General features: G+C 38.2%; 1 protein-coding gene across 1 annotated transcript; it reads right to left on the reverse strand.

Annotated features, from left to right (window-relative positions):
- Window positions 1-12561: 12561 nt before the first annotated feature.
- Window positions 12562-12903, reverse strand: LOC138881836 (uncharacterized). The gene has a single exon (XM_070162119.1). The coding sequence runs from the start codon at window positions 12901-12903 to the stop codon at window positions 12562-12564; it is 342 nt and encodes a 113-aa protein (XP_070018220.1).
- Between the last annotated feature and the right edge of the window lie 6302 nt (window positions 12904-19205).

Consider the following 19205-nt stretch of genomic DNA (forward strand, 5'->3'; position numbering starts at 1 on the left):
CCCGTTTTGACGCAACAGAAATTGACTTATTTTGAAATGAGTTTTCTTTTCTTTTTTTTCAAAATTTCGGCAGAGTTTCATGACAATTCAAATACCTACTTCTCACTCTCTTTTCTTCTTTTCTTTCTTTTTTTTTCTTTTTTTTTTTGATTTTCCCTTTTCTCTTTTTTTTTTTTTCATTTTCTTTCTCTATTCTAGAAGCCAATCAACATGCAATCCGAAACAGACAGATACGCAAGTAGCACGTAAGATGCATCAGGATGGTTTTTTAATTTGGGTACACCCGTCCAAGATGGACCCAACCCCTGTGTTGAGTCCCCAAAGTCAAATGCACGTGATGCAAACAAGCGTTCCTACTAGTGATCCGACATGACGCTATGTTATTCTAGGTTTAAAACCTGGGTGTATTGTTCTAAACTCGGCTTACCTGAGCGGACAGTTCGAGTCCGAGGGGGGGCAACGTACCGGGAATACAGAAGCTTCACCGGCTTTGCAACTTGTCCGAACCTCGTTCTAAAATTGGGATAAGACTCTAACAGAAAAGAAATCACACGAAGTGCACACTTCCCAGATGATTTAGAAGACTCAGAGAGAGGAGGGTTTCGTAGCAATTTATATACATGCCAAACAATATTAAAGAGGTAAAAGCGGCATTTAGCACATTAGGCTCAACATGTAAAAATCAGATAAAACAAACCAACTATAACAGTTATTCTAAGCTCGAATTCTTAAACCCTGAACCGAAGTTCTGGATTTGGATCCCCGGTAGAGTCGCCAGAGCTGTCACACCTCCTTTTTACTTACACCTTCGGAAGGGAGTATATAGGGGAGTTTTTCCACTTTAAGTGACAATCGAAACGAGATTTATTGTTAAAAGATTTAGAGTCGCCACTTGGGAGGTTTATGGTGTCCCAAGTCACCGGTGCAAATCCCTAGTCGAGGAAAAGGTTGACTCTCTTTACAGTCTGCAAACCAGAAATTCGGGTAAGGAATTCTGTTAACCCGGGAGAAGGTGTTAGGCATTCCTGAGTTTTGTGGTTCTAGCACAGTCGCTCAACTGTTATAATTGGCCTATTATCTGATTTATTACATGTTTTAGCCTGTGGTACATTTTTAACTTATTAGCCGCTTTCAATTAGTTTTAGGAAGATTCAACGTCATCTAAAACACATCTTGAACCACGCCACATGAAATGCACCCGCAGTCCTTGACACATTTTATTTAACGTTGTTGAGATTTGGATTTGGGTCACATGAAATGCACACCCGAGTTTAAGGAAATTAATTTAAACTATGCGCCTAAAGCAACTACGCACTTTCAAGTTTGCGAGGGCCATGGAAAATTCAACTAAATAGCACGCCTCAATTTCTAAAGGATTAAAACTAATTAAGTGAGGGCCATGAGTTTTGAGATTTTATTTGGCATGGCACATCTCAATTGATCCTTAAAAGATCGTAATTATGTCACGCGAATGTGTACACAATCACAGTGAATTGATTAGCTAAGAGCAAGACTAAAGCATTCTCAAGCACACTGCTACGAAAATAGGCTTCAAGTTCCAACTGGCTTTAGCAAACAAGAAACACTATGATAGATATTATTACACATAATTTCTGAAATATTCCATGAACTTCAAGCCAGTGATATTTCGCTAAAAAAACCTTCCAAACTAAAAATGGAACATCCAGCAAGGCACCATGAATTTAGTCAGTGAGACTAACTTGAAAAACCCAAATATTCACTTACTTTAAGGGAAAAATTTCCTTGACAATAATTAGTCCAAGATTCAAAGTTAATGCATCAACTTGACAAAGCTTAAAAGGATCTCTACACCTGAACGTGATGGATTACCAAAATGCCTTCAGTGACTTAACCTGTATACGAACTATTGAGAGACACTAACATTTATATATTAACTTGATGTGGACAAATTCTTAAGGAATCGTTAGTTAAGAATACAGAGAACTAGAAATGAAATCCTATAACGAGAAGAACTGCCTTAGACTTAGGAAAATATTTAACGGAATCTCGCCCCAAAAGAATACCATAACGCAACAGACCACTCGGCGACGGTGAGATCGGAAGAAAGATTGGACTAAACTTCATGAGAAATTGATCCAACAACTTATTTAGATGCCTAAAATAATCTTAAGTATTCCAACAAAACTCAGATGATAGAAAAACTAGGAAGAATGAGCCAACATCACATTTAAAATCACTAAAAAAAAGTTATAACAAAGAGAAAGAGAAGAGTATGGACCTTTTATAACTTTCAGAACATCAAAAATCTTCCAATTGATTTACAAGAAGAACGTATCGATGTGGTTGAAAATGAACAGACCCGTCACCCGAAAGCCACGACAGATATCTCAAACCGGCGACGACCTTGACAGGACCGCGAATTTCTCCGGGAACCTCAGACTACGATCTCAACTCCATTGGTTCAACGCTGCAGCTGCTGATGCACCAAATTGTGCTAAGACAGTAGCAACAGTAGGTATCAAGAGAAAAGAAGAAGCCAGTGGAAGCTCGGATGAGTGAAAGGATCGACGAAGCTCGAAAATGTGGTGCATGGCTATTTCCGGCGTTCTTTGTGTGTGTGTTTGTTTATATGGGTGTGTATTGCAGCTGAAGATTATGAAAATGCGGGAGGGGGGTCGTTTGGGGTGGGGTATGACGAAGGAGAAGACGTTGAGGGGGGGGGGGTCATTTTTTATCTGTTCTTGCGGCGCTGCCGATGGAGTGTATATGCGTTCCTCTTCCTCTCTTTTGATTTTTAAGCATTAATTTATAGGTAGAGTCTAGGTTTAGGTGTATTTTTGTGTATTTTGCCCATTAGTCCCTAGGTCTTTTGTGTATTAGGTCCTTAAGGTCTTTTTGTTTGTTTTTATTCCAAAGAAGAGTCTAGAAGGGTCCCTAGGCTGAATGGACTAATCCGACTTGGGCCAAGAACTGGGTTCTAAAACTCTTAAAATTATGATCCAACATCTTAATTGACTCCTTTTAAAATAAGATAAAAATACTACATAATGCAAAAGCTAACATGAAACTATTATATATTTTTTTTGTATTTTCAAGATCATGTAAAGATAAAAATAAGGTACTTTTTTTGTATATATTTTTTTCTTAAATTTATGAAAGATACGTAAGCTAAAATATTTTTTGTAATTTTCTATTTTTATGACGAAAATAAAGTAAAGAAATAAAAAATAGTTGAAATAGCTATATTAGGCCTAAATTAAATATTTACATGCTAAATATAAAAAATCTTGGGGAGGGTCAAAAATCACATGTCTACATCGATTATTGTCACTTTAATTGAAAAAACTCCATATCCCCACGAGGGAAAAAGGAGGTGTGACAGCTCTGGCGACTCTGCTGGGGATAAGAACCCAGAAGTTCTGGTTCAGGGTTCAGAATTCGAGCTTAGAATAACTGTCATAGTTGGCTTTTATTTATTATCTGATTTTTTACATGTTTGAGCCTAATGTGCTAAATGTCACTTTTTACCACTTTGATATTGTTTGAACTGTAACAAAACCCTCTTCTCTCTGAGTCTTCTAAATCATCTAGGAAGCGTACACTTCGTGTGACTTCTTTTTTGTTAGAGTCATATCCCAATTTTAGAATGAGGTTCGAATAAGTTGCAAAGCCGGTGAAGCTTCTGTATTCCCGGTACGCTACCCCCTCGGCTTGAGTTGTCTGCTTGGGTAAGCCAGGTCTAGAATAATACACTCAGGTTTTAAACCTAGAATAACATAACCTCATGCCGGATCCCCAGTAGGAACGCTTCTTTGCATCACGTGCATTTGACTTTGACGACTCAACACAGGGGTTGAGTCCATCTAGGGCAGGTGTACCCGAAAGTAAAAGACCATCTTGATACATCATATGTGCTACATGTTCCATTCTCAAGGGTAAAAAGGGTCATTTGGAGGACCAATGATGGTTGAGGATAAATGGGAGAGAAAAAAGGGTGAAGTGTGAAAATGAAGCAAGTAAGGCCTAATTAAGTCTTTCCTTCACATTTTTTTTAAGAAAAAGACACAAAAAATGAAAAAACCCCCATCATTTAAAAAAAAAATAAAGATAAAAAAATATGTTCTCTCCAAATCAGTTGTTTTATTTTTAATTCTCGCCCGTATCCGATCTTCCCGTACTACGCATACCTGATTCCCGTCTTTTGGGGCGGGATACGTAGGCAGACCACATAGGGTCCGGTCTTCTTAGTCAGTCTTAAGTTCTTGGCTTCGAGGGTCGTAGCCAAATCTTGCATCTCTAGCCACTTTTGGCCACATCGGACGTTTTGCAAAATAGGGCTATTTTTGCAAATTGGCTTGTTTAATTGTGTCTAGAGAGTCTTCAATCCACAATTAGGTGTCTCTTTACTTTAAATTTGCATGTCTAGCCGCTTTTGGCCACATAGGCCGTTTTGCAAAATAGGGCTATTCGCAAAAGTGGTTCAATCAACCCATGTCTTAGAGTTCTAAATCCACAACAAGGTGTCCTCTTTGTTTAGGGTCCATTCTATTGAATTTACAATGCTTAGCCATTTTCTGGTCACATAGGCCATTTCTACAAAGTGGGTCATTTTGGCAAAGTGATTTTTCCATGTCTTTGAGGTCACCTTTGTCGAGTTTGCACTAACAACAACTTTTGGCCAGGTAGGTTATTTTGCAAAAATCGCCTAAATCATGTCTTGCATGTGTCCAGTAGGGAGTGTTATTGTCTCACATAGTGTTCTGAATCTTTAACTCTATTTGGTTTTAGTTTTCTCATACAAGTGTGGATCTACTTTCCGGAGTTTGAGCATGAAAGATGCCTCGGGACCATCCGGTCAGGACCGTTGCATTCAGGAGCTGCTTAAGGAGATTTTTTTATGTTTTGAGTTTGCCTTCCTTTTATGTTGTCTTTTACTTTCTAATAGTACTGAGTCTTTTAGGTGGTGTAAGAATCTATCATAGTCTAGCTGAGTTTGTCGAGTCTTTTGTTATCGTATTTTTGATTCTGTATTCAAAAAAAGTTATAAATGAATAATCCAAAAAGATTTTTATTTTTTAGTTTAATTTATCCATTACTTTTCCAGAATTACGCTTGGTCTGATTCATGTGGAACATGATACGTAGACAACCTACATAGGGTTCGATCGAATCATTTTTAAAATTAAAAGAAAAATAAAAAAAGGAAACAAAAAAAGAAGAAGATAAAATTATGGGATGTGAGAAATGAGAGGAAAGAAAAGAGTGATAATTAGAAAAAAAAGAGGAAGGAAAATGAGCAAGCCAAGAAGTGCTAGAAATGAAAAGAAAAAAGAAGATTGAAATGAACAAATTGGAATGATGCCAAGTGACCTTGTGACCCTCGAAGGCATTCTTGAACCATTAGTTGTTGCTAGGTGTGCCGCGCCCCCTTTTTCCCTCTGTGGGGAGGAGTCATGGTTTCGACATTCATGAGGTGTAATGACTCATTTTCTTTTGGGAATTGGGTATTTGAAGAATCGTCGCCTAACGGATTATGGTACGTTAGGGCACCTAGAGTGATTAACTCTTGAGTTGATTTGCATTACCAGAGATTAGGGTAAGGGCTCGAAGTAACCTCGAAGGGAAGGTGTTATGCACACCTCTTGGTCCAAAAATGTGGGTCCCGGCCGAACTTATATTTACAAATTAGTCCATACAAATAGTTGAATCAAATAAGTAGTTTGTAAAGCACATTGAACAATTCAAGTAGTGAAATAAAAGTTTGAACAAATTATAAAAACATTTTTTTTAATAAGGAGAGGATTTGGGGTAAGGAGGGGTCCTAGGTTGTTTATCCTATAGGATCACCCCATGCAATGTCCGGTAAACACTCCTCAATAAGGGGCTACACGTGACATTAACGCGTAGTCATCATATCCCATGTCTACCCTTCCCATCCCCTTATTGGTCATACAAAGCGAGTGTTTGGTCACTGATACCTATTGCATGCTGCTACCCGTCCCTTCTTAATGGTCCCGGAGGTAGTTTGTAGCTCTACCTATAGGTAGTTCTAGACACACCCCTAAGGTTTAGAAAGGCAAAAACACTAAGGCGACAGTCAAAACATTTAGGACTTTCACATAATGGGAGAAAGTAAGAGGCTCATAGTTTCCTCCTCAAACAAATATACAAGCAACACGTCTCAAGCACAGTTAAGGTCTTTATTGATCAAAGTCCTAAAGCAGGATCTCTAAATGATTATGCATAAATAGACCACTTTTTAGACCGAGAAGTTATAACCTAGCAGTTGCCTGGGGATTCTTCTTAAAGTTATTAGAATCAGAAATGTTAAACGACAGAAACAACTGCAGGTTTTGAAAATGCCCTAAGGCTTGCCTATATGTAGTATACTGTGTCTATATTAATGCAGAAACATGCAGATTTTCGAAATAGGACCTTTAGTATCTATAAACATGGTATCTAATGAGATTACTGCAATTTTGAAAGAACTTATTTTAGGAGAAGTCAATACTTAATAAGACCAGTTTTAAAAGATGAACTCGGCGTAATGACATTGATTTATTAGGCTAATTATATTATCAGACATAATTGCAAATAGAAATCCCTAGAGACATGGTATCTAGGCGTATTACTGGTTTTAGTCAATTTGCAGTAACATATGGAAAGACTTATTAGAACTGAATCAGAATTAAGTCCTATAGGCATGACATCTATATTTGAATTGATTTAAGACATGATTGTTTGAAAACCTATAAACATGATTTCTACCATGACGAAAATGCAGAACCTTAAAAACATGATTTCTACTTGATGCAAATGATATTGGAAGTGAAAACCTATAGGCATAATATCTATTATGCAAACGAAATCAGATTCAACAAGAGTAAAATCCTATGAACATATTTTCTATTGAGTAAAGTAGGCAGATTTGAAAGTAAAATTCTAATAGTAGGATTTCTACCCATATTACCCCACAAAGTATGCATCTACCCACTCTTTTTACTAAATACCCCAAATATCTGTTTACAAGTTATTACAGGCCAATAAATGAATTACATAAATGAAACAAAAAATCAAGAAGCTATTCTATAGGGAGCCTGCAATTAGGCCCAAGTTTCCCAAAGCCTCCAATGGTCTTACAAGCCTCCTTTCCATAGACAAATCAGAGTCTAGGTGCATCAAAGTTTCTTAAGGATCTCAAGGACCCCGAGCAATGCTTACACCTAGATTTAGCAACCAAGCATTGAACCAGTGCAGTGTGGAAAGACCAGCCTCAGTATGCCAGAGTTCAGAGGGCTCTCAAGAGGATCCCAAGATAGTACACATACTAGAGGGGGCATAACTTATTAACTAAAAGTGAAGTAAAAGTGCATGACACAAGTTGAAAGATGTTTATTAAAGACTGGACTTAAAAGTCTGTTTGGAAAGCAATTAGTAAAGTAATAGAGGCTGTTTAAAAGAGGTTGGAGTGGTAAACAAAATCAAGCACTTCAGGATAGGATCACACACAGAATTCAGTAGTGACGCAGGGGTTAAAGGGTTTGGGGATACACAGACATTTGACTGCAGACACATAACCCTAGCAAGGGTATTAGGGCTGGTTTGGACATGCTAAAAAATAATTGAAACTGGCATAATCACAAACCAGTCAGGGAGAACATAAACACATAGAAGGGGATAGGGATTTGGGATTCATAAGAAGGTAAATATCTAGTAAATAAAAGACAATTGACAAGACATGCTTTGAAACACACATAAGGGAATACATTAATCTAAAGGGAAGGGGAGACATAATAGAATGCTAGTAATGTAACCCAACTACAAGTTTCACAACAGAACCACAAGTAGAAGCAGACTAGAATTAAAAGGAACTGAAACAAGAAGAGAAACATGTTGTCGTTGAGGCTTTAAATTAAACTAGGACATACCAATGAAGATAGAAGTAAGCAAAATGGAAGAACCGAAGAGCACAGATGATTAGCCTTGGCTTGCAGCCGGCTAATAGTAGTAAGTAGCACAAGAGAGAGGGGAGAACAGAGATTTTTAATAAGAGAGGAGTTTTTGAAAACCAAGTGTTCTTCTTGTTAATGAAAGACTTAGGGTATTTATAGTTGAAAGTAGGTAGTGAAATAAAGTAAAAATCATAGCAATGTAATAATTTAAGAACTCAGAATCAATCAATTAGAGAATCAAGGAAGTACCCCCTTAAGTTAAGGGAATCAAATAAAACGGGGAGATTCAATATCATATAAGGCAAGAAGAAAAATCAATGCATGATTAAATAAGGAAGGAGTCAAGGTTTAGTAGGCATAGAGTAGTCAATTAGTACCAAATTCATAAGACCTTAATTAAGGACACAACTCAGTAGAAATAAGTATCGTAGCAAATATGGTAAGGAAATTAGTCAGCATAAATAGACGGGGTAAAGATTTTAGAGCTTTAAAAGAAAATCTTTCAATCATCACCAATTAAGGAAATCAGAATCTATCAAGAGGGAGTCACGATTTTGTATTTCAACATATAAATAGAGAAGATCACACAGACGTAACAAACATGCAAGGTTAGCCATAGTGACAGAAAGAAGCAAGAGATGAACAAACATATGAGCATAGTCACACAGAAGTGACATAAGTAGACTAGGAATTCAGTAAACACGTTCCAAGCATTGTGACCACGAGAGATTAACAAGAATAAAGGAAACATGGTAACACACAGAGCCAAGGTAAAGAAAATCATGCTGACGCACAGAACCAAAGCAAAGAAAATCATGCTAACTCACAGAATCAAAGCAAAGAAAATCATGCTAACACACAAAACCAAAGCAGAGAAAATCTTAAAAATTAGGGCTTTTAACAGAGTCGAGTTAAAAAGCAGTAGGAACATAAAATCAGTCAAAATAAATAAGGAAAAAGGTTTAATCATAAAGAAATCGGTTAAAACAAGCGTAGAAGGAACTCCGAGAAACCCTAGTTTTCAAAGAAAGTAAAAACGGTTTAAAATAGAGGATCTTTCAGAAGAAGTTTGAGAATAAGCAAATCATAGAAGGAAACAGGCTTAAAGCATGAAAATAACACAGATCTGAGAGACTCAAAAGAGAGTTAGGGTTTCAAAAGGAGACCCAAATAGAAATCGAAAGAACCTGTTGTAACTTTACAAATCGTAACACATATGGTGTGATTTTGCCCAAAATCACACCAGAGAAGCCTCGAACAACAGAATCAGAAATCCTAGGTCCAAATCGACATGGCCCAGGACCCTTGAAGGCCTTAGAGATGATGACCAAGGTGATGAGAGACCCATTGGAGGCTTGGGGTTGAAAGGAGGTAGCCGGAGATGACAGGAGAAGGAGGCGATTGACAGAGTCTAGGGTTAGGTTTGAGAGAGAAGAGAAGATGAGAGATTTTAAAGGCGGCGGTTTAGAAAAAAATGACTTAGGGTTTGGGGTCTTTCAAAATTAAAAAGGGAAGGTCGTTTGTGGACCGTTTATCTGAGAGATCAACGGTCAAGATTCAACCGGGTAGGTGGGTTCCGGGTTTGGGTAAGGGTTAATAAGGTCTGGGTCGGGTTATTTAATTAGAATATTGGGCTGGGAATTGGTCCGATTTTGGCTACAATTGAAAGCCAAATTTAGCTATTATTTAAATAGCCAGTTTTCACTATTTTAATTTATACAAATAATAGGTAATTTTTGAAAAATAATTTAAGGTTCCAAAATAATTTAAAATATATAATTATCATTTTAAAAATACAGGGGCTAATTTTATGCATATAAAATATAATTATATCGTAAAATGGGCTAACATTGTAATTATATGCAATTTAGCTTAAAAATACTAAATGTGATTGTAAAAATACATAAATATTACATTAGCAATATTTTGGCATAAGTATAGAAATTAAATAAAATAAATTATCATAGCAATAATTTGAGAAATAATTATTGGGGATTTTATGGATAAAAGGGGAGAAAATAAATTAATTTAAACCCTTAAAATTATGGGAAAAATAATATGAGCCTTGTGCATGCTTATATATGCATATATATATATATGCTATTTTGAAGGTATTTATGCATATTTAAAATATATAGGCAAAAACTGGGTATCAACAGTTGCCCCTCTTTACATGGGAAAGATGAAAGAGTTTTCGGGTAAAGAAATGATGACCAATTTTGACCGGATGAGATATTTCAAAATGTGGAGGTCGAACTGCGATTTTCGAGCTGCCTACATATCCCTGGTTTTATAGGAATCAGGCTATGTGTAGTTCTGGATTCACCTGCAGAGTATGCCGATGAAATTATTGTAAGAACGGACACGATATGTGGAAGCGGCTACGATTGGGACGGTCAGAGAGAACTGGAGCGAGATCGCTCCCGCTAGGATAACAGTTGCTTACTGGTTACCTGCAGATAAAAGATGCTACAAATGTATTTGCGAAAATTTAAACATGATGTAAATTCCCTTTGGATCATGAAAGGTGTCTTCGGACGGTTAAAGATGACATCCTTGGACCATGACGTCCTGGGCCATGAATTATTTAATGAGGGATTCACAGGCCATGAAATGATATTCTCAGTCCATGAAAATGGTGCCTCTGACGCCTTTGAATAATGATATGCAAGTTCGAGATATCCTCAGGCCATGGCATGGTGTCTTCAGGCTATGAGTATGATGCCTTCAGACTATGACGCTTTTGTACATATTGGCGATATTTCAACCCATGAAATGCAATAATATGATGTTAACAAGACAAGGCTTAGTCTTGTGAAATGAAGGGCAGAGCTTAGCCCGATTGAAAAACAAATAGATAGTAGTAGAAATATAGCAATATTGGTACACAGAGGGATAGTGTTTAGTCCCGTGCAAGTGGGGAGGTAAGGATTAGCCTTATGCAAGCGGGGAGGTAAGGATTAGCCTCACGCAAATATGGATTCAGGGCTTAGACTCATCCAAGATTGGATACAGAGCTTAGTCTCATGCAAGCGTAGAGTCAAATATTAGACTCCTGCAAATATGGAGTCAGAGATTAGACTCATGCAAATATGGAGTCAAGGATTAGACTCATGCAAGACTGGAGACAAAGCTTAGTCTCATGCAAAGAGAAGGCAGCGCTTAGCCTTATGCAAATATGGAGTCAGGGCTTAGACTCATCCAGGTATGGAGGCAAGGATCAACCTCATGCAAACATGGAGTCAAAGATTAGACTCATGCAATATTGGAGACAGAGCTTAGTCTCATGCAAAGAGAAGGTAGCGCTTAGCCTTATGCAAATATGGAGTCAGGGCTTAGACTCATCCAGGTATGGAGGCAAGGATCAGCCTCATGCAAACATGGAGTCAAGGATTAGACTCATGCAATATTGGAGACAGAGCTTAGTCTCATGCAAAGAGAAGGCAAATATGGAGGTAGAGCTTAGCCTCATGCAAGATGCGGGACAGGGCTTAGTCCCATGCAAATGGAAGGTAGTGCTTAGCCTTATGCAAATATGGAGGCATGACTTAGCCTCATGCAAAATGCGGGACAGGGATTAGTCCCATGCAAATGGAAGGCAGTGCTTAGTCTTATGCAAATATGGAGGCGGGCTTAGCCTCATGCAAGATTGGAGACAAGGCTTAGTCTCATGCAAGCGTGGAGTCAAGGATTAGACTCATGCAAATATAGAGTCAAGAATTAGACTCACGCAAAGAGAAAATAATAGATAAGGGTAGAGTATATCTTAGCTAGGATATGTTCCGTGTCTAATGACTGGATGGATGGCGAATCTGCTCTGTGTATGAAAGCTATCATCCAATATACCTGTGTTCAAAGAAAAATCATAAGTTTCATGAGGGGAGGTTGGTTCTTGCTTCGTCTGCCGGCCTTGCTTTGCTTTGCTCTAGAAGCCTCTTTCGAGTTCCCATAGGTAGCACCTGACTGTTATAAAAATAGATTTTTCTAAAAATATGCATTCATTGATAAAGTAGAGTTGTTTTGGAAGTGTATTGATATGTCAAGTAGCTTTGATGAACTAGCTACTGTGACACATTTCAAAGGCATTGCAACTTTCTTATGTTGGAAATTTGAGGGTCCTCCTCAAAATTCTGCCCCAGTTTGGTAGATGATTTCTAACCATTTGCGGATGGCAAACCATGCTGAATCTTCTTCGGAATTTTGATAATCTTTCTCAAAATTCTGCCCCAGTACTTGACTAATGACTGACTTCCTGACATGTGATGGTGTTGGCTGGACTTGCTCCAGAATTTTGAAGAGGGTCCTCAAAATTCTACCCCAGTTTCTAATTCTGGGGAAAAATGAAAATTTTATTATGATATGACCGAACCTATAAGGCTGCCTACGTATCCCCTCTTAAACGGGAATCAAGTCAAGCATAGTTCAATTACATCAGAAAAAGAAATATGAAATAATCTAGTCATAGTATCTCTTGACTGCGTCTGAATTGATTGGTTTTGGCCAGATCTCTCCATCCATTTTTGCAAGTATGAGTGATCCTCCTGTTAGTACTCTATGAACCATATACGGACCTTGTCAGTTGGGAGAGAATTTCCCTTTAGCTTCATCTTGGTGTGGGAAAATCTTCTTCAATACCAGTTGCCCTGGCGCGAACTGTCTTGGTCTGACCCTCTTTTATTGAAAGCTCTGGACATTCTGTTATGATAAAGCTGGCCGTGACATATTGCGTTCATTCTCTTTCCATCGATAATGACCAACTGCTCATAGCGACTTCTTATCCATTCCGCATCATTGAGCTCAGCTTCCTGTATGACTCTTAAAGAAGGAATCTCTACCTCAACTAGGATGACAACCTCAGTACCATAGACCAGCATGTAGGGAGTTTCCCCCGTTGACATGCAAACTGTGGTGCGGTACCATAACAGAGCAAAGGGTAACTTCTCATGCCGCTGTTTGTGATTCTCTACCATTTTCCTTAGTATCTTCTTAATGTTTTTGTTGGCGGCTTCTACGGCTCCATTCATCTGAGGTCTGTAGGTGGTGGAATTCTTGTGTTTGATTTTGAAGGTTTCACATATAGCTTTCATTATATCACTGTTGAGGTTGGCGGTGTTGTCAGTGATAATGGTCTTAGGAACTCCGAATCGGCAGACAATACGATCCTTGACAAAATCTGCGATGACTTTCTTGGTTTGTAAGATGCGGATTCTACCCATTTTGTGAAGTAGTCAATGGATACCAGAATAAACTGGTGTCCGTTTGAAGCCGTGGGCTCAATCGGACCAATAACATCCATTCCCCAGGCAGCAAATGGCCAAGGTGAGCTTGTTTGGTGGAACTTTTATCATTTTGGCATACACTTGACATTGAAAGCATTTACGAACATACTGAATACAATCCGTCTCCATGGTCATCCAAAAGTAACCTGCCCTGAGTACCTTCTTGGCCAGAATGAAACCATTATGTGCGGGACATATGTTCCAGCATGCACATCCTCAAGTAGCTTAGAAGCTTCCTTTGTGTCGACACAACTTAGCAAACCCAAATCCGGAGTTCTTCTATACAAGTTCCCTCCACTATGGAAGAAGTGATTTGACAGTCTCCATAGCATGTGCTTCTGAATGTGATTTGCGTGCTCCGTATATTCTCCTTTTGATAAGTACTCCTTGATGTCATAGAACCAAGGCTTTCCATCAGCTTCTTCCTCAACATGAGCACAATATGCCGACTGATTATGGATCCTCACCAGAATGGGATCAATATAGTTCTTATCTGGATGCTGTATCATTGATGAAAAAGTGGCTAATATGTCAGCAAACTAATTCTAAATTCTGGGCACATGTCGGAATTCTATCTTCGTGAACCTCCTTTTCAATTCCTGCACATGGTTCAGATATGGCAATATCTTGGAATTCTTGGTAGACCATTCTCCTTGCACCTGGCGCACAAGCAAATATGAATCGCCGATCACCAACAACTCCTGGATGTTCATGTCGACTGCCATGTTGAGCCCTATTATGCAGGCTTCATATTCTGCCATGTTATTGGTGCAGGGAAATCTAAGTTTAGCAGATATCGGATGATGCTGACCTGTTTCTGATACCAGAACTGCTCCAATGCCTACTCCTTTGAAATTTGCAGCTCCATCAAAGAACATCCTCCAACCATTGTATGTTTTTGTAATGTCTTCTCCTACGAATGATACGTCTTCATCATGAAAATACATTTTCAAGGGTTCGTATTCTCCTCCCACTAGATTTTCAGCGAGGTGATATGCCAATGCTTGTCCCTTGACTGCCGTTTGAGTTACATAGACGATGTCAAGCTCACTCAGTAGTATCTGCCATTTAGCCAACTTCCTAGTAGGCATGGGCTTCTATAATATGTACTTCAAGGGATCCATCCTGGATATGAGGTATGTAGTGTAGGCGTAGAAATAATGCCTCAACTTCTGGGCTATCCAGGTCAAAGCACAGCAAGTGCGTTCAAGCAGAGAATATCGTGCTTCATAAGATGTGAATTTATTGCTCAGATAGTATATGGCTTGCTCCTTTCTTCCTGTCGTATCATGTTGTCCCAAAACACATCCAAAGGCTCCATCTAACACTGATTGATAAAGTATCAAAAGTCGTCCTGGTTCAGGTGGGACCACTGGCGGTGTGGACAGGTATTCTTTGATCTTGTCAAAAGATTTCTGACAATCCTTGGTCCAACTTGTCTCGGCATCTTTCCTTAGCATCTTGAAGATGGGTTCACAAATTACTATGGACTGTGCTATGAATCGGTTGATGTAGTTGAGCCGTCCCATGAAGCTCATCATGTCCTTCTTGCTTTTGGGTGGTGGTAACTCCTGAATAGCTATGACTTTAGTCAGATCCAACTCGATCCCTCAGCGACTGACAACGAATCCCAGTAGCTTTCTTGTAGGAACCCCGAATGCACACTTTGCGGGGTTCAACTTCAAATTGTACCTCCTGAGCCTGTCAAAGAATTTCCTCAAGTCTGCTATGTGATCTGCGGCCCTCTTGGATTTGACGATGACTTCGTCCACATATACCTCTATTTCTTTGTGTATCATATCATGGAAGATGGTCGTCATGACCCTCATGTAAGTAGCCCCAGCATTCTTTAGAACGAATGGCATCATCTTGTAATAGTATACACCCCAAGGCGTAATAAAAGCTGTCTTCTCGGCATCTTCTTCATCCATCCAGATCAAGTGATAACCTGCGAAGCAATCTACAAAGGATTGGAGCTCATGCTTGGTGCAGTTATTAATCAGGATGTGTATATTTGGCAGTGGGAAGTCGTCTTTGGGACTTGCTCTATTTAAATCCCGATAATCAACACATACTTGGACCTTCATGTCCTTCTTCGGAACTGGCACAATGTTAGCTAACCAGCTTGTGTATTCGACTACCTTGAGAACTTTGGCTTTGATTTGCTTGCTGACTTCCTCATTGATTTTCAAACTCATGTCTGGTTTGAATTTTCTGAGTTTCTGCTTGACTGGCGGACACATGGGATTGGTAGGCAACTTGTGAGCTACTATAGATGTGCTCAAACCGGTCATATCGTCATATGACCTTGCGAAGATATCCTCATATTCTTTTAGGAAACAGAAGTACTCTTCCCTCGGCGATAAAATCCCAGGGTATTGCCTTTGAGTTGAATGGGGGTGTGGTTGACACTGTCAAAGTAAAAGGTGTGACCACTTCTACTTCAAATGGAGCGGAGGTGGCTGCGGGCGGAGTTACTTCCACCTCGAATGGAACTGATGCAATTACCTCAACGTCAATAGGTGCCTGAGTCTAAACCACAATAGGAGTAATTGTAACTACAACCTTAAAGTCATCGCCTTCTCGGATAAGTCCGATTGACCCCTCAGGGTCCCATTCCTCATTTGTTTCTATAACATGTACACCGTCACCTCTGTCACACCTCCTTATTGTATAAGGGGTTTTTCTAATTTAAGTGAGAATAACCGAAGCAGGATTATTTATTCAAATTTAGAGCCGCCACTTGGGATAATTTATGGTGTCCCAAGTCACCGGTTTAAAATCCTAAATCGAGGAAATTTGACTCCTATTTATGGTCTGCGAACACAGAAATCCGGGTAAGGAATTTTGTTAACCTGGGAGAAGGTGTTAGGCACTCCCGAGTTCCGTGGTTTTAGCACAGTCACTCAACTATTAATAATTGGCATAATTATCTAATTAATTACTTGTTTTAAACTTATGTGCATTTTTATTCCTCTTAAACCGCTTTGAATAATCAAATTGTTATACAACTAATTATTTGATTACACGCTACGAATCAAATCTCGGGAACCGTACCCACGATCCACAACATATTTATTTTATTAACAAGATTAAATTGTGGCCGGGTCACATAAATGTACCCCCAGATTTTAGAAATTAAGCTCCACAATTACGTCACGGGAGACGTACCCGTAGCTATGACAATTTATTTAATTAACGCGCCTAAAGTAAACTACGAAAGTTCAAGGCGTTTTCTACACTAGTTAAGATATAGATGTGAAGGGCCATAGACTAGGTGATTGGATTGCGCACCTCAATTTAATTAAAGGAAAAACATTTAACTACAAATGTTCATATTTAAAACTAATTTAAAATTAAGTGTCACCACGCCATGGGAACCATACCCCCAGTTGTTATGATTATTATTATCGCGCCTAGAGCAACTAGCGCAGTTGAATTATTTTCCTAATCTCTAAGATTGTTGTGATACCATGAATTATAGAAAATGTAGGAAAAATTAAACCATTTAATATTCCCTTAGCTAGGCTACGCAATCAAAGATTATTAGAAAATCGGTGATAGCACAAATCTTAAAGAGAACCTAATTTTGTGTCGAAGCTCTAGCATTCATTAACCAACGAGTTAATTTTTTTTTAATCCCTAAGATTTGCAACAATTCTTACTTTATCTACCATTAAGTATGCTTGAACAAATATTCAGTACTATTTATTATGGAGGACTTCCGAGATTATTTATGCATCATTATGCTTTACATACAAATGTCAAGGTAAATACGCTTCCATGATAAATTTCAAATTTAGGAATCTTCAAACGTTTAGTTGACTGAATCAAATTAGCTCATTTACGAAGAACACCACATCTTTCGAAACTGCAAGTATAGATGAGTGATTTACAGTTGAAGCCTCACAGAAATTGACTATTAAGATCAAGAAAACACAATTATTGATACAACTAGTGCCTGTTCATTAATTTGGCTTTGAAAATCTTAAACAACAGGAGGAGGACTTTAATTAGTCACCTTGAATTGAAAATGTTCTGCATTCCTTTCTATTGCAGCGATTTATACGAAGCTGACTGCTTCTTCAATGTTCCCTACGTCACTGGGAGTCAGGAATGAAATCGGGCTACAACTTTTCTTTTTTTGTGTTAGGAATTACGGCTGTCCTCAGTTTTTTAGGAATTGGAATCTTAAGGTTTCTATAATTGGGTATTTTATATGGAGGTGAGAAGGAATGATGACCATTGGATTAGAAGGAAATAGATAGCTAAAATTAAATCTTGCACTTAAGTGGGCTAATGGATTAAGAAGAATGGGCTAAGGGTAATTGGGTTGGACCATGTCTTTTGGGTTTGAACTTAGGCTAAAAAGACCAAATAATTCAATGTATCTATAAAAATGTAAAAAATCGCTCTAAATTAAAATAAACTAATATAAAACTAAATACTACGAGTGAAACTATTTTTTTTTGTATTTTCAAATGTTATAATACTATAAATATAAATATACTAATTGACTTTAACCTAGAGATGAAATATATATATATATATATATATATATTTTGTAATTTTTTACTTTTTGTGATAAAAATAAAGTAAAAGAGTCAACACTATTTAGAATAGCGATACTAAAACTAAATTAAGTATTTATGCTAAAATATGTAAAATCTTGGGGATGGTCAAAAATTACATGTCTACAGCTTCCCCTCTTTGACTGGAAACATGAAGAGTTTTCAGATAAAAAACGACAAGACAGGGTTTTTGACCAAACCCTTATTTAGAGAGACCAAAAACTAAGAGAAAGGAGAATGTGACCGAACCCTGGTATCTGAGCTGCCTACATATCCTTGGCTATAATGGAATCAGACCACGTGTAGTTTAGAAGTGAATGAGGTGATAGATTGTACCGAGGTGGAGAACCGATTGAGGTGCCATCGAGGTTCCGGTCCGCAGTCCCGTTATTACATCAAAAATCAAAATTGAAAAAACTAACTAAGACTATCAGCTACTTGTTACAAGATTCCTATCTATGAGTCTTCTGAAGGTTTATCTTGAGTCTTAGTTGGTTCTTCATGCAGACTCTGATCTGAATCTTGATGATTGTTAGCTGCAGGTGTTGGTTCAATCTTCTTCAGCTTTTTTAGATCAAGACGGGACATGTAGAGCTTGTGACTTCAATTATGTCTTGAGCAGACCACATCGTTTCTTCACTTCTGCACTTTGGATTCACTTTTTTCTTTTATTCTTGATTGAGACTTCTTTTTTGTTATCTCGGACCCCTGTCGACCCGCATTTTTGAGGCGAGCTTCTGCTACTTGTAACTTGAACAGGACTGGAGGTTGCCCTTATTCTTCGGGAGGGATCCTGCTGTCTCTGACTAGAACATGAAATGAATTTCCTTATTCTTCAGGTGGGCGCCTGCTACTGACTTGAAACTTCAAATGACTCTGAAATGATTTTTGAAATGAGTTCCCTTGTTCTCCAGGTGGGCGCCTGCTACTATAATAAAACAGACAAAACAAAAGAAACTTTTCCTCCCTAGTTTGTACTAGGAAGATTTGTGAGTTGTTAGCAGAACTATAAATCACCTATGCTATTTGACGAGAGTAAAATTGAGGACTCGACTAGGATGTGCGTCTCATGTGAGTAAAACCAAGAAAATTTCGACTAGAAAATGCGTCTACTAAAAAAAACCTAAATGACCCAAACTAGGAAGTGTGTCTCCTAGATTTAAGATTGAACTTGCGGAAAACTATAAACTACGCTCAACTAAAGTAAAAACTGACCCTATTCTCTAGGCGGGATCCTTGATTTCGAGAAAACTAAAGATTGATAACTTAAGAAAACTAAAAATTGACCCTTTTTTTTAGAAAAATCCAGACTTCCTTTTTTTTCAAATTATCGTAGGAGAAAATTCGTCGGACTAGGTTTTCTATCTTATGAGAAATATTCATCAAACTAAGATGTTTATCCTAGGAGAAAATTCATCACAC

Source organism: Nicotiana sylvestris, chromosome 11 (genome assembly GCF_000393655.2).
Source record: "Nicotiana sylvestris chromosome 11, ASM39365v2, whole genome shotgun sequence".
Lineage (NCBI taxonomy): Eukaryota > Viridiplantae > Streptophyta > Magnoliopsida > Solanales > Solanaceae > Nicotiana > Nicotiana sylvestris.